This window comes from Rhipicephalus microplus, chromosome 3 (genome assembly GCF_043290135.1).
Source record: "Rhipicephalus microplus isolate Deutch F79 chromosome 3, USDA_Rmic, whole genome shotgun sequence".
In the NCBI taxonomy this organism is placed as follows: domain Eukaryota; kingdom Metazoa; phylum Arthropoda; class Arachnida; order Ixodida; family Ixodidae; genus Rhipicephalus; species Rhipicephalus microplus.
Genome location: NC_134702.1, coordinates 143,482,696 through 143,505,228, shown reverse-complemented (window position 1 = coordinate 143,505,228; position 22,533 = coordinate 143,482,696). Strand labels below are relative to the sequence as shown.

The 22,533-nt window shown below is 44.9% G+C and overlaps 1 protein-coding gene across 1 annotated transcript; it reads right to left on the bottom strand.

Moving 5' to 3' along the window:
• Positions 1 to 16,498: 16,498 nt before the first annotated feature.
• LOC142803386 (COMM domain-containing protein 7-like) lies at positions 16,499 to 21,719 on the bottom strand. The gene is made up of 3 exons (XM_075888507.1): positions 21,494 to 21,719; positions 18,808 to 18,978; positions 16,499 to 16,776 (listed from the first exon to the last, which is right to left on the bottom strand). The coding sequence occupies exons 1-3, from the start codon at positions 21,650 to 21,652 to the stop codon at positions 16,567 to 16,569; spliced, it is 540 nt and encodes a 179-aa protein (XP_075744622.1). The 5' UTR covers positions 21,653 to 21,719; the 3' UTR covers positions 16,499 to 16,566.
• Between the last annotated feature and the right edge of the window lie 814 nt (positions 21,720 to 22,533).

The following is a 22,533-nucleotide window of genomic DNA, read 5'->3' as shown; positions in this document are numbered from 1 at the left end:
GGCCCTCCCTCCATCCACTTTTTTGGGTTTATCTGTGAATTTAGAAGTAGGAGTGACAGTCAGCGCCATCTATAAGCCAAACAACGAGTGTGAAACACTCTTATACGCATGTTTGGCGCCACGTAGCACGTGAACTTATTATGAGCGGGCAGCTGATTAATTGTCCCTCTTATACGACCTAAACACACCAAGTCTGCCAGTACGAGACCCTCGTTCAATGAAATAAGGGAAAGAAGTGTATACCTAAAGGCTCGTTTTTCCGTGTTTTAACACAATATTAATGAGATATAACAGACAGTAATGGCAAGGAGTGTAAAGGGGAAGTTATTAAAACCAATGGAATGTAAATAAGAAGAAAGAAAAGTGGGTGAAAAAATTACCAACTGTGAGCAGGAATCGAACCTACGACCTTCGAATTCGAAAGTCGAATTCGAAGGTCGATCGTAATTCGTCGGTGACGAAGGCTGGCCCACGACCCGAAGCGTATGTGATTAATAAAAGTGTTTCCTCGTTAGTCGTGCTTTTCCGCTTCCATTTTACTACGGAGCCAGTGCACTTCCTTCCGCTCTCTCTCTCTCTCTCTCTCTCTCTCTATATATATATATATATATATATATATATATATATATATATATATATATATATATATATATATATTGTTACGGGCATTACAAACACACGGAAGAGCGAAACGAGTCTATCTGCAATATTTACAGGTAGTTGTGACAACCCAAGGATGCTGGGATCTCGCTTCCGAATCCGCTTCTTCTTTGTCGCTGCGTCTACGACGGTGGAGCCATGCCCACTGCCTCGTAGCATCACCCCCGGCGGACGAGGCGCCGTCTCGGCGCCGTTAAGTCAATCAGGACTAGTAGTGTAGTAGCGTGCTGTGCACATTCCTGTGATGGCAAGACTTCTTCCGTCGGCGACACGAATAATGCCAGGAGCAGCCGGTGTGAGAACTTTCTTCAAGTCCGGCACTCATCACAGAAATATGCGCCCTGGTGTCAATAGGTGCAGAAACAGTCAGGCCGTCAACGTCGACGTCGATCAAATTTTGTCGGGTCGGTAGTACAAGAAGAGGATTTGAGGCCTTTATCGAGGATGCAGCTTCACCTCTAAGAGCTAGATCACTTAGTTTCCTTGATGAAATTGAGCGCGGAGGTCGGGTGTCGTCGTAGAGGAGAAGGGGTCGACAAGCGACGCCCAGGCGGCGAACGAGACTGATGACGTCGAGGCGATGGTGAGCGGCTGCGCTGCGAATCAGGGGCATTGAAGGCGTTATAATCGAAGGGTGGAAGGCGGCGGTAGCGGTCAGAAATTGGCGCAGGAGGCTGGAAAATGCGGTAGCTGTCGGCACGGCGAGCAGTGTGATACTGTGTTCGGGACGAAGACGAATAATAATAATAATAATAATAATAATAATACTTTATTCATCAAGTGTGAACATAGAAAAGTGCATGGGTACAGGTTCACTGGGAGGTCCCAAGGTAAGGACCGCAGGCGGGACCTCCCACGGAAAAAAAAAGGTAATTATCAAGCAACACTGAAATACATTGTCAGTAAATAAACACAGCATAAACACAGCATAAAAAGAGAAAGATGAAAAAACAAAAGAAAACAACAAAAAAAACAATAATTGTGGCAATACCGTGCGACGAGCCCTATGCGGCGGCAGTTAAAGCAGATTGGCTGATCGTCCGCAGTTCGCCATTCGGCCGGATTGCGAGATTGTGGTTAGGACCGTTCCTGGGGCGGTGACCTGGGGCGAGGCGGCGACCTTGAATGGAAGCCATTTGGTCAAGACTGAGCTACGGCGCAGACATCGAAGCCCAAATTGCTGAGTTCTTCCCACACAGACGACTGTATACCAACCAAACCTGAAGCACTTGCGAATCGACGTGGCCGCTAGTGGCAACAGCAGGTGTATTTGCTTCGATTTCCCGCCGGACGATTCGCGTAATTTCAGACGCCGGTGAAGACTGCCGACGAGAGCTCAATCCATCTTTGCAGGAGGACGCCGCAGCGGTGTTCGGCAGTCAAGTGAATGATCTTGAAATACGCCTGCTTTTGGCCAGTTCAAAACGCCGGCATTCCTGAATAATTTCCTCGACGGTCGCGCAGTTCCTGCACACTTGCAGGTTGAACGCATCGTCCGCTATCCCCTTGAGGACGTGGCACATCGTATCAGACTCCGACATGTCGTTGTCGACTTTACGACATGGAGTCAGCACGTCCTGTATATACGAGATGTACGGCTCTGTGGACGTCTGAGCACGTATAGACAACTCCTTCTTCGCAGCCGCCTTTAGACCGATGGGCTTCCCAAATAAGTCGCGAAGCTTCTCTTTGAATGTGTCCCAACTGCTGATCTCCTCCTCATGGTTCTCGTACCAGACTTTTGCCGTGTCTTTCAGGTAAAACAGCACGTTGACCAGCATGAGAGTCGGGTCATACCGGTTGAGCGCACTGGTACGTTCGTAGTATCCAGTCGTCAACATTAACTTCGTCCGTACCGCAGAGCGTTCCTGGATGTTTCGGATGTGTCAGCACGTAGGAACAGACAACAGATAGATCACTTTCGTGCTGCTGGTTTCACGTGGGTGGTGGTGGGGCCGGTGGAGGCGTTGCCGTGGATGGTGCAGGCGCTGCCGAGGCCGATGGAGAGGTGGCCGGCGGATCAGTTCCGTGTTCCATCACGGAAACTCTGATTTGACGACCACTGCGGAGCTCCGTTGTATGGCGCTTCGTTACCCGGCACGTCCACCAATTTGTTACGGGGTGATTCCACGAGAGATCGAGACGGCTCCAAAAGTTGATATTTTAGATTTCATTGAGTATTCTATATTTCGTGCACCTATCACCAGGTAGCCCGAAAGTCAACTTCGTTTTATAATTAACGGAAATTTTACGAGAAAAAAAATATCAAACTTCACCAATACGAAGGCACCAATTTCGTCACGTGTCATTTTCGGAAATTGCAGATGCTATAAAAAGACAAATATTTTTGTTTCAAGGAAGATATTTTTTACGTGAAATGTGTGTCTAATGAAGAATGAATTCATGCGGTTTCAAGTTTGTAGACCTTAAGAAAATAGCTTTTAAAAATGTATAATTTTGCGACAGTTTAAAATAAGTTACGTATTCCCCCTTTTTTTCTCCGAAATTAATGCAAGCAGCGTTTTCAAACTTTAACGTTTCAAGAATATAGTGTGTTCATTAGATACATAAATAATTGCTGCTGTAGGGCAAATATAAATTTTTATATATTGCCTCAAATTCTTATCTTGGTAAAAGTGTATTCCACTGAAATTTGAATAATAAAAAACCCATCTTCGATTTTTCATAAAATCTCGTAAATAGGCAACCGAAGGCCATCATACAGTAATATAGAAAAACATGTTGCATTATTTTGCTTTTAGCGACAATATTCGTGGTACAAATCAGAGCTTTTCGAGAATGCGCTAATAAGTTGAGAAATCTAGAAATCGGAACGGAAAAGCGGCAATCAGCTTCAAACGCGAGTAAACGTGACCACATTTGGTGAAGAAAGGCTGTTTTAGCAGACAGGAGTAACTATATTGAACACGGTATTCTACAGTATCTGAATTCACTCTTATACGTAGAGCACTGATACTTCTAATATGTGGTGCCCCTCCATTACTGACACACAGATCGAGCTGCTGTGACGGCCATGTGTTTGCAACACGGTGGGTGAAAGAGTTGAATGTTGAATGAGTTCACAAACGATTCATACCAAATTTTTATCATTTGGGGCACGAAGACTGCCGCATAAGATTGATGAACACGCTTTAGGGAAAGTTGTCATCCGTCGTCTGCTCTACAAATGAATTGATGTGCGGCGCATCTCGGAGGCAATGCTTTAGATCATATGGTTCAAAGTAGGAACAAAGATTACGCCTCCCGTAATTTTATCGACAAAAACATTGTGAAAATCATTTTACAAACTATACTTCAGTTTTGCATTCGCAATGCGGATACTTGCGCACGCTGTTTTACGTCTACTCTCATTAAAGGTCAGAGACATAGGAACAGACGACAGATAGATCACTTTCGTGCTGCTGGTTTCACGCATAGTTGCATTGCCAGTAATTTGAGCCTCAAGGAGCGTGGCGATGGCTGACCACTTCAGCCGGAATAGAGTTTTTTGTTCAGATTACCTCATGTTGCATAAAAAGAAAATACCTTATCAAAGAAACTTCCACAAGGTCGAAGACATCGGCCTGTTTACCCTCCAGAAGCTTTTGCCGAAAGCTGCCCGCCATGCACATAACAACGACCACGTCTGCCAGAACTGCTTGAGACGCCTCAGAGATATGCTGTCTTCGTCTAATGGCTTCTCAGCTGAAACAGCTGATGAGTTTTTGCCCGAAGAAGAAAAAGGCAGAAGTCAAGAGCGGTGGGTAAACACGCCTGAAGCATTGTCACATGCAGAGCCAAGACAACTTAGCAGCAATTCTACGGTAACCGTGAAATGCCACCGTAACGTGTGTAACCGCCACTTTCAACCATCAGATCTAATATCCAGTGTGTGTGCCCAGTGGTTCAAGAACTTCAAGCAAGCCTATGAAGCGTGTTCTTCGTATCGAAAGCGCATGCGTTTGTTGACACTGTTGCCGAGCGATATAGAGCGCCGAAAACTTCAAGCGCTTATACCAAACTTGTCAGCTTACATGATATACAGATCCCGACGCTGGCGCGCAAAACACAGGATATGGTTTGCACCAAATGCGGTAAAAAGGACACGGCTGAACCCAATGGGCGTCCAGGCAGCTGTGGCGTGCTACTCCAAAGATGAGTATAGCTGCTCTCGGAAGAGTCCCAACAAAAAAGATGCAATATCTGTTATCATTGACGGAAAAAAATGGCAGCATATCCACGGAGTGAATGATGGAGAGTGGGGCGAAGCATTCGTCCGTCCATGCGTCCGTCTGTGTGACCGTCCATGCGTCTGTTTGTGCGCCCGTTCCTGCGTTCTTTCGTGCATCCGCCCCTGCGTCCGTTCATGCGTCCATCCATGCATCTGTTTGTGTGTCCGTTCGTTCATCTATTCAACACTCCAAGTCCCACCATCTCGCATCTTTTTATCATATATTCCCCATATAGAAGCACCGCCATCCAGCGGACATTCCAAGGACTAAACGAGAGGTGGCACACGCACACTTTCTTACGGCCTGCGCTTTGGGTCCACTTCCCACCTTTAACCACCTCGAGTTCATGGTATATTCTAGTTCACTGTATTCATGGCACTGCGACCAAACGCTCGCTAAACCTTTCGAAAACCAAGGAGGTTACGCCCAGCGAGTATAACGTAGCAACCTTTCCCTGTCAGATAGGGCTCAATTTACATGCCAATGGCTGCTAATGAGAAATGAGAGACAGGAGAATTCGGCTTTTACTTTCTTACGGCTTGCGCTTCGTATCTACTTCTCATTTTTAACCACCTTGAGTTCATTCATGGTATATACAAGTTCATTGTATTCATGGCACTGCGGCTCAACGCTCGCTAAACCTTTCTAAAGCTAAGGAGGTTACACCCAGCGAGTATGATGTAGCATCCCTTTCTTGTCCGATAGTGCTCAATGTACATGTCAATGGCTGCTAATGGGGATCGCAGCGTGCGCGTTGACTAAAAGCCGAATGCTCATGTCTCTCATTCCCCATCAGCAGCCATTGGCATGTACATTGAGCACTATTTTTTATTGTTAAACAACGCACAGAAGAAATTTCTCACTGGCACCACCTTGGAGGTCAAGTGTTATACCTATTTCGGGTATGTGCCACTGGTGGTTACATACGAGGGACGCCCAAGCAACGCCATAAGGAGCTTCGCCCCTAAAAGGAGCTTGTTTCGAAAAGGTTTATGACCCGTTCGGTGCGAGAGGCTTACCGTCTTTTTAGAGAAGCTAATCCGAACACGTCTATTGGGCTCTCAAAGTTTTATTTACTGAGGCCGAAGTGGGTTCTTCTTGCACCACACCAAGAAGTGCGCCTTTGTGTATACTGTGCAAATGCGACGGAGTGTGTTTCTGCCCTACAAGACGGCACCGATGGTGCCTACATGGCGGACTTCTTGAAACAACTATTTCTTTGCAGCTCCCCTACAAGAGATTGTTTTTTAAGCCATTGTGACTATTGTGCTAAGGAGGACGCTCTCACAGCCACGTGTTTAGGAATCCTTGAAGATATTGAGGTAGCCTATGCAGTATGGAAAAATGGCGATCTAGTAAAAAAAAACAGCCCAAGCAAGTGCTTTTCTGCGAGAGCTAAGTCTATGGTTCGTGAAGTGGATTACCCATGATTACGTAAGATACATTCAAGAATCAGCAATACGCCAGGCGAAAGATAACCAAGAAAAAGAATCTTGCATTTTGCACTTTGATTTCGCCGAAAATTGGACAGCCATTTTACCGAATGAGGTACAGCCGTATCACTGGCACAAAAGACAGGTGTCTATATTCACGTGTGTCGTCACAAGGAAGCAATCAATTCAAAGTTTTGCCATCATCAGTGATGACACATGCCATGATGCTGCACACGCCTGTTTTATTCTACAAATAATCCACAACTATATGGAGGAACAACTTAAGCCTGACACGCATGTTACTTATGTTTCTGATGGTGCATGCAGTCACTTCAAAAACAAGTACCAGTTCAAGTTATGTCAGAAAAATTATATATCAACAAAGTGGATTTTTTCGGCCACAGGACATGGCAAGAACTCTTGTGACGGCGTTGGTGGCCTACTAAAGCATCAGGCTACACTCTACAATCTCAGAGCGGCAAGCTCAGCTGTGATTTTGTCAGCATCCCAAATAGTGGCGCAAATGAGCGTGAAGCTCAAGAATGTCAAGCTGCTGTGTGCAAATGCAGACGAGCTAGAAACATTTCGTAAGTTTAAGAAGAGTCAGTGGAAATTGTTGCCACGTGTTCCAGGCATAGGTTCTTGGCATGTTTGGCTAAGCACATCTGAGGGTACTGATCGTGGTCTTGTTTTGTTAGCGTCACGTACTGCTAAATGTGATCTGCAAAAGATGCAGCCATTTTGAGCGCATCTCTTGTTTCACGCAGTCACCACCAAAATACCAGTGAGGGTATTTAAAGTGCATATGCTTTTTCTAGCAAAACCCAACACTTGCGTTGGAACATTTTCGTGTTTGAGTTTATCTGCAAATATAGACAGGTGTTTTGCAAATGAGTTACAGTGTAGAAGATTTGCTCCATTAGAGCTGTGTTATCAGGAGCATAAATGCGCCTTCATGGGTGAGTATTTGTCACAGTGCTAAAACAGCCTTTCTTCACCAAATAAGGTCACGTTTATTCGCGTTTGAAGCTTATTGCCGCTTTTCCGTTCCGATTTCTAGATTTCTCAACTTATCAGCGCATTCTCGAAAAGCTCTGATTTGTACCACGAATATTGTCGCTAAAAGCAAAATAATGCAACATGTTTTTCTATATTACTGCATGATGGCCTTCGGTTGCCTATTTACGATATTTTAGGAAAAATCGAAGATGGTTTTTTTTTTATTATTCACATTTCAGTGGAGTACACTTTGACCAATATGATAACTTTGAGGCAATATATAAAAATTTACATTTGCCCTACGGCAGCAGTAACTTATGTATCTAATGAACACACTATATCCTTAAAACGTGTCAAGTTTGAAAACACTGTTCGCATTACTTTCGAAGAAAAAAAAATGAGGAATACGTAACTCATTTTAAACTGTCGCAAAATTAGACATTTTTAAAAGCTATTTTTTTAAGGTCTACAAACTTGAAACCGTATGATTTCATTCTTCATTAGACACGCATTTTACGTAAAAAGTATCTTCCTTGAAACAAAAATATGTGTCTTATTATAGCATCTGCAATTTTCGAAAATGACAGGTGACGAACTCGGTGCCTCCGTGTTGGTTAAGTTTGATATTTTTTTCTCGTAAGTTATGACGTTAATCATAAAACGAAGTTGACTTTCGGGCTATCTGGTGAGAGGTGCACGAAATATAAAATACTCAATAAAATTTAAAATATCAACTTTTGGACCCGTGTCGATCTCTCGTGAAATCACCCTTCGGAGATTACACGACGCAATCTCGGATAAGTAACTTCCAATTGCCGTGTTGCGCTTCACTGTCTATTCGAGCAGAATCTTAGATGTGTTAAATCTCGAAATTTATACCATGAGTAGGAGTTGATTTCATTAAGCAAAGAGATGTTTTTAAACTTTAAACCTTATTGCTGTCGCGTAAGCCGTATCAGGCAAAGTCGAGAGAAGGAGACCGCTAAGATATACTGTGGCAAGTGCATCTGCCATCTCACTAAGATATATGCCACGATTGCCTGGTACCCAAAACAGCTGAAGTTTTTGCAAGTTTGTCTGTATGAGTTGTCGAAACATATGCACGAGTGTTAAGTTGGCTCCCTAAGACAGAGCAGCACATACTGAAAAAGAATCTGTGGCCAGCAGGTCGCGGGATCGAATCCCGGCTGCGGCGACTGCATTTCCGGTGGAGGCGGAAATGTTGTAGGCCGGTGTGCTCAGATTTGGGTGCACGTTAAAAAACCCCAGGTGGTCAGCATTTCTGGAGCCCTCCCTTACGGCATCTCTCATAATCATATGGTGGTTTTGGGATGTTAAACCCCACATAACAACAACAAAAGAATCTGTAATTACGACTGCTTCTGATTCACCTGAAGAAAATTTCCGCAGTGCCAGTACAATAGCAAATAATTCTGCTATGAATGTTGGTGTATAATCTGTAAGCCTAGCAGAAAAGGACCAGTCAAGGGAACGCGAAAATATACCTGCCCCAGCCTTTTTGTTTGATACGAATATATGAGTCACAATTATGTTGTTCATGTTCACTTGTGCCAAGTAATCTTGTAACTGATTATAAATAATGAATTGGCTTTTGCTTCGCGTTAGAGGGGTAGATATTCTCGAATTCAATCTGAGGGTCTAAATTGGACTTACTTGTTGAGAAAATATGTTTGATTTAGACGTTCAGCCCCGCCGCGGTGGTCTAGTGGCTAAGGTACTCGGCTGCTGACCCGCAGGGCGCGGGTTCGAATCCCGGCTGCGGCGGCTGCATTTCCGATGGAGGCGGAAATGTTGTAGGCCCGTGTGCTCAGATTTGGGTGCACGTTAAAGAACCCCAGGTGGTCTAAATTTCCGGAGCCCTCCACTACGGCGTCTCTCATAATCATAGAGTGGTTTTGGGACGTTAAACCCCACATATCAATCAATCAATTTAGACGTTCAGTGGTTTTAGCAGTGCTTGAACGAACATGATCTGTGGGGAGTGGAATCGCGACCACCGAGTTTCAAAAATTAAGCTTGGCTCTTTAATAAAAGCATAAAACAGTTCCCTCTAGGGCGAAGTGTATAGTTTTAAAAATGTTTGGGTAGTGAGTATTTTGAATCTGTTTAACAGTGGAGGTAGACGCGCTTCCATGTAGAGCACATTGTTAGCAACAAACTTGGGCAGTCCTAAGGGCAATTGTAACGCTTCCTTTTCCAATGGTATGAGCGGTCTAACTTTATAAGTCGCACTGCCATAAAATAACGCATAGCCGAATTCCATGATAAGACGCATGTACATTTTATCGATCATTACCAATGTATTTCTTCGCAACTCCGTTTTTCTATTGCTGAGATTTTTCTATTGCTGACCTCATGGATCGTGTCGCCTTGGACCCAATGTGATCAATGTGACTTTCCAATTTAACGAGCTGTTATATACGATGCCTAAGTATTTGAGTAAATCCATCTGTGTCATACTTCAGGAAGATGTTGACAGGGCCCTTGAACGAGAACGCTAGAAGCGCGTTTTGTTTACGTTTAAAGACATCTGAATTTTTTCAGGCCATTCCTCTATCGTGTTTAGGTTATTCTATAATGTGCTATAGTGTATTTGCAGATCACTATTTGTCACAAAGAAGGCAATGTCATCTGCATACTCATATAAATGAATATCACTTTGTGTTGGAATCGAGCTGAGGAACATGATAAAGAACACCGGTGAGAGCACTGCCCCCTGTAGTACGCCACGGTATTGCTGATATCTGTTGGAAAAACAACCCCTTTGAAAGCGATAAAGCTCTTTCTTCCTTAAAAATACTGCTGGTTTGGTAAGCAATACATTTCCATCTGCTGTAGCAGTATTTTATGCTCCGCTTTGTCGTACGCCTTCGCCAAATCTATAGTAACTAATGCACGATACTCTCTTCTACGCCGAGCTAACTGTATACGACTCTCGAAATCCACATGCGCATACCAGATGGACCATCCAGATCCAGATGGTTCATCCAGATGGACCATCCAGCCCATTGGACAAGGGTTCAGTATTGACTTCTCCTCAACGTATTTCATTACACGAGCATTCAAAATTCTTTCAATTATTTTAACCAAATTAAATCTAATAAAAATTGACCTTACTTTGTCAAAGGTAAACCCGTGTTCCTGTTTTTAGGTACGGGAATTATTTTGGAAAGTTTCCAATCCGCAGGTATCCTAGAATTTTTCAAAGCGCAATTAACCATATCACGTAGCTCATGTGGGGAAATGTCGTACAGTACTTTTATCATTGCTGAGGTTACCCCATCTAGTCCTGGTGCAGGAGGTAAGTGCCTCACTACATCAGCTTGTTCCGCTAATGTCACTTCATTGAACTCCTCCCCTATAATTGGTTTAAAATGTGTCTTGTCATTATTGATATGAATCTATATTCTAATCCTTTAGCAACGTTTTCTAATAATTCGGTGAGTTCGCGAGGCGATAGAATTGAACAATCAAAATTGTTTAATGGTGGTATCAATTTTCTGGACCGCGAAAATCTAAAAACTGCTCAATCAGCCTGCAAAGCTCGTGCTTTCTCGTATGCTGCTGTCGCCGGTGCTTCTTCTTCGCACGTTAGGAGCAGCGCAGCTCACGACCAGGAGGATCCTCTGACGGCTGCTGGGGGCTCGACCCAGCCAGAGAGGGGGCCTTTGTGCGAAGCGGCCTCCGGAGGGGGAAAGCCGGAGGGGGAAAGCCGGAGGGGGCGGAGTTGGACCAAGCTGAGGCTTCCCCCCTCCTGTCCACGGCCAAACCGCGCCCGTGAGCGTGCCTGCGGTCGCCACCACCGCTGATAAGGACAAAGCTGAAGAAGACGAGGGCTTAATTCCCCATGGATTGGTACCTGATTATCCGAAGACGGAAACGGCGTGTCTCAGCCCGGAACGCCTTGTAGGAGGGGCCAGCGGCGGCTCCGAGCGGCGGGCCTGGCTGCTCCGACGAGGCCCTCCCAGAAGTCAAGCGCGCTGCGGCGACGTAGCCCGACGAGGAGTGTACCTCGTCCACCGTCGTGGAGAGTGAATCGGGTGAGTCGAACAATGGTTCTTGTGCGAACTGTCGGCCGGGCAGCTGGGAATGTTCACTGCTGTGGGACAGAGAGTACTCTTCTACGAATGAGGACTCCCTCTCCAAGGGGATTCGCATTCGTAGCTAGGTTAGGTAGCTATACAGCAGCTGGTACTCCCAAGTACTAGCTGTTCTGTCTTTCTAGTCTTCTTGTCTTTTTTAGTTCTCTGTGGTTTCCCTATTCATTTTTCATGATGGCTTCCCTCACAATAGCTACCTTTAATTGTCATGGTATCACCACAGCATCGAAACAGTCTGAGGTTATTCACTTGGCTCGGTCTCGCAAGATGGAAATTCTCGTTTTGCAGCAAACTTTTGTGTCTAGATTGGGATAGATTAAGAACTTGATTGACTGATATCTGAGGTTTAACGTCCCAAAACCACTATATGATTATGAGAGACGCCGTAGTGGAGGGCTCCGGAAATTTAGACCACCTGGGGTTCTTTAACGTGCACCCAAATATGAGCACACGGGCCTACGACATTTCCGCCTCCATCGCAAATGCAGCCGCCGCAGCCGGGATTCGAACCCGCACCCTGCGGGTCAGCAGCCGAGTACCTTAGCCACTAGACCACCGCGGCGGGGCCAGATTAAGAACTTCGACAGAACGTTTGGCACCAAATCCTACTGCAATTAAGGCGGCGCGAGTTGCCGGGGAGTCGCTGTCATTTTAATGCAACGATTTACTGGTTCTGTACTGTGCTACGCCAGGGATTCGAATGGTCTGTTTCTGTCGGTAGATCTTGATTCCAGCATTAGAATCGTGAATGTTTACGGTCCAGTGAAGTGTCGGCAACAAAATGATTTGATTAATTCTTTATATTCCTATCTTGTTGGCCAGTTCCGTGTCATTCTAGTGGGTGATTTCAATTGTGTTTTAGAACAAGCGGATCGTATTTCTCTCAGAGGAACTCCAAAGTGTAGAGACAGAAACGGTCGGTGGGAGTTGGGGGATCTTGTGATCAAGCTGGAACTGGTCGATGCTTGGCGGTCTCTTCGCCCCCTCCAGTCAGGAATGACTTGGATGGGGAGAGGGAGCCGGTCGAGGATCGATCGCTTTTGTTTCGCCTTTACTTGCTCCTAGCATGCACTCTAGCTGGCTGTGTTCTTCCGCTTTGAGTGACCATAGCCTCCTTGCCTTGAGATTAGCCGACTCCAGTTTAGTGCTCTGGGGCAAAAAACCATGGCGTTTAAACCTGCGGCTCCCTAAAGATAAGGACGCTACAAAATATGTAGCAGGAATTCTCATCAGCTCGCTCCTTGGCGATCAGGATTTAGGCGGTAGCGAATGGGACGCCGTGAAGGCCGGAGTTGCGTAGCGCTTCGAGAAGTGGGGCAAGAGGCAGGCGCGGGAGGAGCACGCCGGGATCGAAGTAGTCTCTGACGCGATTCTCGTGCTCTCAAAGCCGTTGTCCAGCGGCCAGAGAGCTGGACAACGGAGAGCAAAGAACAACTAGTCGTCGCACAATGTGGATAGCGTAACGAGTAAGCCATCCAATGCTCCAACCCATCACAAAAGCTTCTTCTTGTTCCCCTATAAACTGTGGTGCATACCCACTTCAGCCATAATTCCTTATCGACGTCAGCCACTGCATGGACAATTGACACAAAATTCCTTGCAAGTGTTTAGCCGATACCACGCTTCTCAGAAGAATGACGAAATATGGCATATCGAATGCTGGTATATACTACCCAAAGGTTTATTATTAGTGCAGCCATGCGCGAAAGCTTAACTGACACAAGCCATTTTTATTTTTAACTATATCGACTACATTGAAGCAATCCACAATCGAAGCTTCTTGAGCGAAATCTTACACTAAAGGATATACACTAAGGTGTTGAAGTACACACTATACCGACAACATATCGCAATCGCGTTGAGCTCTTAAAGGCGAAAAAGCTTGAGGGTACTGCCTTTTTTAAAGTGTGCATTCATTAATAGCCGGTGTTCAAATATGAAAAACACCATTTTCGTCTTTCTGTTTGAAGCAGACCATATCGGATTTCTTCCTTAAAATAGCGAAAGTTAATGCCACTGAACTTAAAGTTGTATAGTTGCTCAAAAATGAATTCTAAAGCTTACCTTTAGTTTGACGCAGGTACGGCATCGCGTTTTTCATCATAGACAGCGCTCCGCAGAAGTTTACCTCCCATACTCCCTTGAAATCTTCCAGTGAGGCACTTTCAATAGATCCCATCTGGGATTTACCAGCATTGTTTACCTAAAATAATTGAAATGTCCTCTGATGCAAGAAAATACATATATAATGATAGTAATACTTAACAAATAGGATTGTTTGTGAAGCACGACCATTTAGTTTAGGTAACGTAATGTTTTGTTTTAATTTTCGTAATAGTCGTGTATGCCAATTCAATAAAACAAAATATGACTGCTGATGCTTCATTTCACACACTCTCACTTGCGCGCGCCAATGCAAGGGTGTTTGCCCGAAAGGCTGTGTTCTTTGAGCCCTATTGAACTTTTTTACTAAACAATTTCAATCAAGGAAGTTATCAAGGATCGAGGAAGTAGATCAAGGATCGGCAGCCTGGGCGCCGCGCCGCCGCCGATCTGATGGAACCCGCGCCGTTGACGCGCCACCACCGAAGGTGCACACACCAGCGCGGCGCCGCCGGCAATATTAGTATCGGCGCTCAGATCTATAAGTTGTACAGCAAGAATAGGGGTACTAGTAATTTTAATTTCATGAGATCTGGCTATATTGGTAAAACAGCTTCTATAACGCGTGTTTTAAGCACAGACTTCTGGAAGAATGTAAGCGCACCTGGCATTGCTTTTCTTCGGGATTGAACTCAAAGTTTGCGCTCGGTGAGCCTCTTGCGCTACCTTCAGTATATTGAAATCGTGCACCTGCCTCTAACCTTTCTTTTAATTCTCCTACGTCTTTGCATTGTGATTTGTTCGTAATAATGGGTTAGTCGAGGCTGAGAAATTCCCGCCGCGGTGGTCTAGTGGCTAAGGTACTCGGCTACTGACCCGCAGGTCGCGGGTTCGAATCCCGGCTGCGGCGTCTGCATTTCCGATGGAGACGGAAATGTTGCAGGCCCGTGTGCTCAGCTTTGGGTGCACGTTAAAGAACCTCAGGTGGTCCAAATTTCCGGAGCCCTCCACTACGGCGTCTCTCGTAATCATATCGTGGTTTTGGGACGTTAAACCCCACAAATCAATCAATCAATCGAAGTCAGCAGGAGAATGTATGTCACCGACATTTGCTCACCATTTTGAATATCAAGTACAGTTCTCATATTCCAGCATGGATTTGTAACAGTGAATCACGACAAAGACAACCAGTGTACTGCTATGGAGATAATGTACCAGCTATAAGAATCCTCATTTTCTGAAGAGCAACTGCTAGCAGTAACAATAAATATTTTGAGGTTCTTTCTGCACCATTTCTCCACCCCAACTGCACGCTGACATTCGCGAAAGAGATGTGCAGAGGCATTATTTATTTGGAGGGAGACCAACCTATCCGGCGCTAATTTGTGTGCGTCATACTGGACCTTGGCGCGCGTTTTGGCATTCACTTGAACACCGGTGTGGTGCTGAATAAAGCTGCATATATTGCCACCAAACAACGACGCTTCGGGTTACCTGTACGGCTGGTCGATTCCCCCCCCCCCCCCCGTGGACGAGCTCTTGCGTTTGGCGATCCACTGTTTTTTCGGGGACGCCAGAACGGAAGAAAGGCTGCCGCTTCATTATGTGGAGAGAAGGAGCAGCGCGAAGACGCCCTCCTGTTTCCATGTACTGGGCGCTGCGTGGCTACAATTACTCGACCGAGCACCGCTCTCCTTGGCGTCCGCGCAGAGATGCTACACGTGGCGTTTTTGTGCCTGAGTAAAAGCCACAATGCCGAACCTCCGCCGATTAAGGACGTCTGACCACCACACTGACTGTGCGTCTCTGACTGGTAAGCCGCCGACGCTCAATTAAGTACCAAATGCCCAGGCATTACCCCTTGGAGGCGCCTAGACCACGATCGCCGTTCGACAAAGGATAGGTGGTCGGCCCGAGCGGCGAGGTGACAGACTGGTTTCACCCCGCTCGCTGGAAGCAAGATTTGCCGGAGGAGGCAGCATCGCCAGGACCATACACGTGTTTGGTTTGTGTACGTGCGTTTGTTGGGAGCGGTGCCGCTATAATGACCCTCGTGTGTGCTATGGAACCTTTTATTGGACAGTGCAGTATGAACCTATTCCTCGATCTAGGGAAATGAGACAGTTTAAAAACAGCGCGCACGGGCTGATGTATGCTTGTTCAATGGAAAGCTTTTCAATGTAGAGCTTCGGGCCAGAGAGCTCTTGCCATATGAATATTGTAAGTAAACCCTTCCCACTAAGTTCAACCTCCTCCTACCTTGGCATCTTCATCCCAGATCTCCGGTGCCTGCAAACCCCAGTCGCAACAATTGATAAATAGAAATGCATAAAGTAGCTGCAGTAGGCAGAAAAATGTTTTGCATTTAATACTATCAAAGCTCTGATGTGTTCTAATTTTTCTATTAATGCGAACTAACAGACAATAACGCAAACGAAAGTATAGTGAATGTTATCAGAAGTAATTATAAGTAATGTAATGTATTATTATAAGTAATGTAATGTAATCGTAAGTGCGTAGCGGGCAAAAAAAAGTGTTCCACACTCCCCTCAATGGCAACAGGCGGCACTGACTGAAGGATGATTGCCACTATGACTCGGTGGTAGAGCATCATATGTGTTATTTGAAGGTCACAGGTTTGGATCCTGCCAGTAGCAAATCATATTTTTGTCCCCTTTTTTTTCTGTTCATTTACATTACACTTACTTGTAGTGACAGCCCCTATACTGTTCCTGCCATTATTGTTTGTTAGTTCTCATTATTACTGTGTCTAACAAAGTAAACAAGAAAAAAAGTTTGCTTTTTTCTATTTTTTGTAGTAATATTGTAAATACCCTGACGATTCCAGGTGCTCCAATACAGGGCAGACAAGACGGTATGTTCTTCTGCAATGTATTTTTGTACCAATTATAATTGCACACAAGGAACATTGCAAAACAGGGAGCAGGACGAATGATTACTATTTATGTACTTGAATCACTTTGGAATACAGCAGGTACAACATCGGTACAACGATGTTCAGCGCAAGGCCTCCAAAGTCAGTTTGGCTTGCTCCATCTCGTGGCAAAGAGAGTAGAACTGAGCGAGGTTCATTTCGACGTGCACGTCCTGTCCGTTCGCCAGTGCTAAACGAAGCTGCACAAAGCTGCCTCGCGGCTCCTGCGATGAGCTGGCCACAGTGACACCAAAACGCCACTCCACGTCCCGTAGCTGCCAGGGCCGCACCTGCTGTGACAGCAATTTTGTTTTTAAGCGAGCTTTCCCACAAACTGCCAAGCAGAGTTTGATATAGGCATGGAGGAAGTAAAAAGAACACTGAGAGCATTACGTCACACCAATGAAGCCAAGTAAAGACCACCATGTCGGCCTAACACGTGACCAATACATCAGAGTGCGCGGTAGGTTTTAATAATCTTTGTGGTGGTATTCTTTTTTGGAACCTCCTGCGTGAATCAGCCGGTCTGTGCATTTCGAATAAAAGCTACCGGGCGCCACACGTTGTTGCTTGGGTCGCGTTGCTTGCATGATGTTGATGCGAAACATCGCTTGTTGGGCTGACACTGCTGGCTAGAAAATAGGTTGGCTTGCAAAGGCTGGCTGCATGACTTCATGCTCCTTCTCTTCTTTTTCTTCCTCCATGAACATGGGCAAGCACCTATTACAGTTTTTGTCCAAGACTTTTAAATGACAAATCAGTTCGAACAAGTGCACCTCTGATTTTTACAATCCTAAAAAATTCTGGCGTAAAATCTATACAGTCTTCACAGATTGAAATGCGACCACTTGGAGCTGCGTTATGTACCTACTTTCTTTTCCCCACCTTCTTTTCATGTCATACGAACGTAACCTTGGATTTCCTTGTGGCTTCGTGCTACAAATGGGTGGTTGTCTTCTTTCCTTTTCGTAACCTATAAAAATTTACACCAGAGCCTACCTAGTATTTAGCAAGTAATCATCTCAAGTAGTGCCGCATACCAGTCGTTACATTTAAAGTATTGCTACAGTATCGAAATCTATGAGGATTGTATATATATTAATGACCTCCAGTTCCTGCACAAAAAAATATTTCCCAGCAACTGTTGGCATTTACAGGGTTATGTTCAAGGGGTTCTGTTCAAGGGATTATGGACCACTTCTTGAGAAGGGTTGATGCTGGGCGTACTTCAAAAGGTGCTAGAATTCAAGAGATGGTAGCAAAAGAAGCCTGGTTATTATTTATTATTGCCAAATAGAAGAGGAGCAGAATTATGAATGAAGTACTTAGTATTGATGAATAAATAAAGTCATTTTCAATATGTGAAATGAGAAGTTTAAAGGTAGCTAAAAATTAGCCATGGTGTCTACTGAAAATTTTTTCGCCAAACGGGCTAAAAAGCAGCCATTTTTACGTAACGTAGCCAGTTCCCAACGACCACCACCCTGTTCCACTATGGTGAAAACTCACATCCTTTGAATACCAGACATTTCTATTAACATTTCTTCCAATTATTGTAGTAGTGTGCTGGGAAGAGCTTAGAAGTGTATTGCTAAGCGTCCTGTTTTCATACAGAGGCCCGTGCTCACCTTCTTCAAAGCTGTGGGCGAATGCTATTACTTTGAATAGAGGTCTATGTAAAATGGGTCATAAATGAAGCGCGCCATTTGGATCAGGCACACTTCTTACCATGGGGTGCCAGTACATGCCGGCGCAACGCTTTGCTGTCCGCTGACAGTACACAGCCGCACTCAAACACAAAACTAATTAGAGAATCATAGGATTTAATCACGCGTGCTTAACGTCAAGGCTCACGCCGACGCGACTGCTCTCTTCTAAGTCGGCCCTTTCGGAAAAATGCCCCACTACACGTACACCTTGCAGCGTGTCAGCGCGGGACTTTATGACGCAGTGCCACGTCAAAAAGGCACCAACCAACGCGCTGCAACTCGTACATGTGGTCTGGCCATGAGCTCCCAGCACGCTCGTCTACACGAACTAGGATAGAAAGCGTCCTAACAGAGTGTCAAACTAGTTAAACTTCTGCAACTCCATTCGTTCCGGACAGATGCGACAAATATTTGCGTGAATAGATTCCCGAGGCGACACATACCAATACTGATATTGTTCGCTTATGCTTGGCGAAACTCTTTTATTCTCAGCTGAGCTCACTTTTAGAGTGACACTGTAGTAGCGCAGCAGGGCCTTGTGTTCAGTGCAACAATAGAAACTTAAAAAGTGACTTGCACTTAATAAGCCTGCAAAAAGCAACGCAGAAGTATCACCTGCGGCCGAGCAGCACAAGATGCGAACCAGCGATCAGCCAGGGCTGCAGCACGTGCACTGTCCAGGCCGAGAGACTCCAGGCTCTGGCGTAGCTTTGGAGCATCCAAGCCACGTCGTGATGCCTCGGACAACAGGAGGGTCAGTGTCTCACTGCCAGGCTTACTGCTTCCCTGCAATGTTCAGTGCACATGATATTACTAGCTTAATGTTGCAGCCTTACAGGTCAGTTCTCCCCTAAACCGGCAACAACAAGCCAAAATGAGGAAATTATTTTTATTTCGAATACACAAAAAAACCAACAATAGAGCCCAATAAATTGTAGAAATACCTGCCTGCTATATTTATCAAAGTTTGTAAATTATGAGAAATGGTAAGGAAAGTTGGCTACACGATAACCTGCTCCTAGTGCAACCCCTAACTACATATCCATAATGGATGCGATACTTCATCATTTCAACTGAAGCACTCTCCCATCCACCTTCAAGAGCTTTCTGACAGCAGTAACACACTTCAAGAGCCCTAATAACAAAACTTCCAACTTATGCGTACATTACGCGACACACTGTGTCATTACGTACACGACGTCGACATGGGCATTAGGCACGGTGTAATAAAAAATGGCAAATGGCTTACGAAGACTACGAATGTTGAACTCCAACAACTGCTTTCCTCGCATCTTCAGGAAAGCTTGAGACCAACGGGAGGCCATGGTGAGAAGCAGTTCATCCGATCATTTTACTTTTATTTTTTGCTTCCATTGAGAAGCATGTTGTCCTTTGTACTGAACCAAGGAAGAAGAGGGGGCTACGATCAACATTTGCCACCCCCCTTTCTCCTCACTATGATACCCTGGGCACGCATTTCCTTTTAACTGAATTGAGGTCTTATCATTCTATGAAAAAGCTGTATGGACTTAAGTCTTATATACATTATTAGAAACCACGTAATTTCAGAATTCGTTATCGATTATAGGCCTCAACGTTGCAATTGAGAGCACCAGGGCATGAAGAATATTCGGGCACTGTGTAGTTCAGCCACCGAACTTACAGTGGTGAAGAATTGACGTAGGAGTGAAGTTGCGCCGCGGCACCAGCTTATCGTGCAGTTAGTAGTATTACACAGGGGCATTGCGACACATTTACGAGTTATGTTAGGCGTTTTTCTCCGAGCTTCATTTTGTGTGGAAGAAAACTGTCATCAGTGTCTTCCTTTACAGTACAAAGAAAACCCAAGGTGAACCACTGCGGTGTTTGTCCTCGCAGACAGTGTTGACAGGAGAAAGGGTGGTTTGTGCCCATTCTTATAGTTCAAACAAACATAAGCATCCCAAACCACAAAACAAATAAAAAACAATCCGCTGACATTCTTCACGTGATGCCATTTCTTTCTAAGCAGCGATTCCTGCAATCGCTGCATCTTAGCTTAAAGTTCGCCACAAACTTTCTCATCTGGGATAAGGCAGCCGTCGAATTTTTCACTCGGTTGCGCCAGTTTCAATATTGGGGCTAATCAATAATGAACATATCAAATTATGTGCAATTGCATAAGACCACCGATTAATTCCAGCGTACTTACTTGAGGTTAAAAAACACTGCACGTGCATCAATTGTGTGTCATATAAATCATGCCGTACATGACAGGCACAACTTTAATCTCACTGTCATTAATAGTCGCTATGCAGTCATGCCATATACCGTAACAATTTTGATATATGAATTTAACGAAACAGCCATTAACGCACTGTGAGCATAGTATGTATAATGCCATGTATAATGCCATACATGACACTCAAGTGATGACTTTTATGCTAGAACCTGTCATTTATGTTCAGCCATAAGCCGATGTCATATCATGGCAATATGAAGCGAGCGATAGATAGATAGATAACCTCTATATCGCTGAAGTTTGCATAAAAATGCTTCACGATAGCGAACACGACCTGTTAATAGACTAGCTCATAACGCCAGCTCGCAATGTAAACCGCTCAATAATATTTACTGGTAGATAATTCGCATAATGATAATTTTTACTACACGTACCTTATGTAACCCAATTCTCAAAACTAGTTCTTGCGCGCCAGTTCTAATGTCAAGAAGTTACCCAGCTTTGATTAAATTGCAAACAAAAGCGATATTCAATTGCGGAATGAATGCATTCTGATGTGTAATTTCACCGCCGTGAAACAGCCTCGCACCAAAGTGATCGTAGAGGCATCCACAACTAATCGTGTAAAACTTGTTGTTGTTTATTGTTGCAACTTTTTTCGGGAAAACTGGAGGCATCGTGCAATGCCAAGGGGAAAACATTGAAGAAAGCAGGCAACAGACCACGAAGCGCATAATGTGGCGCCGTCTATGACGCTCAACGGCACGTCGAGCTGAAAAGCTCCTTCAACATGCCATAGATGGCGCCACCATTCTACGCATAGGAAAATTATGGCAAATTGTTGAGGCTACAGTCCAGCAGCAAAGTTTAAACTACGAAGTACATCTTGCTTTTTTCATGAGTGGTTAATCGCATGAACAGAGACGCAGCGCCAAGCAAACGCTGTTCAAGCGAGGACAGGTACCATATCCTAGTCTCACGGTGCGCACTCGAACACGCTGTGCACATTAGGAAACAAGATGCACTATCAAATACACACTTCAGTGTTTTCGTCAAAGACAGATCTTGCACGGCACTTACGTCGCCACCCAACGAAGAAGCTGACGCCGTAGACGAGCGGCAGGCGGTGTCTACAAGTTGGGAGAACTGTTCGGCGCTTAACGCATTGACAGCCTGTATGTCTGCAAGCACTGCGCTGCTGGGCTTGCCACCCAAAAGCTTTTCGTCTTCGGCTTTCATGGCTAAACAGAGCACGCAATGTAGTGATCTTGGCACTCGTTTCAGCACAGCCGGCTGGCGCACACTCCCCCACTTAACAATATTCACCCACTACAGAAGAGGAAGACCTGTCCTTTACCACTCCGCGGGCCACTGCACCGGCCGGCCGAGCACCAGGTGGCGCGCCATTCTCAATAAGCACATGAACTTCAGACAGGCAAGACATTTTAGACGAATTCGAAAGTGAGCTTGCTAGCGCGTAACGCACCGTCTTTGCAAACAGCATACATTTATCTACAGACAGTCCTTTCAATGCTCGTTTTCACATTCCATATCTAAATAGGACGCTTTTACTTCACAAAAGCATGTCATCCGAGATTTGCAACTGAGGCGTTTCGGCATCAACCTCCTATTATTATGAATAAAAAAATGTAGTTTTGTACGCATGTCACAGTACCCGACATCCCTTATGTACTTTGAAGTAAATTCAATGACTTTTCGGTCACCCTTTTTTTTACAAAGTTTGTTGCCATACTTTTACCACCCAATGGAATATACTTTTCTCTGGGTAGCATTGCCACTGGTCGAATAGCATCATACGAACCAAGTTTTTCTTCTAGTGTAATGATACCAAAAGGTGTCATAAATGTACATGGAAGAAGTTTAAGACCAGGGAAATGATATAAGCTTAGAAGTAAAAAAGTATGAATAGCATAAGCCCGTAAACTCATAAAAAAGTAATTAGCTTACAGTGTTTACACCTTAAGATACAACGCAAATCAAGAGTACATGCAGAGCGTGACACAGCAGTGTAAAATTTGCAGTACCAAGGCAATGAAAATTGTCCTGCGTTGGGGGAATAGGCGCGGCTGCTTAAGGAGGAGAAAACAGAAAAACGCGCA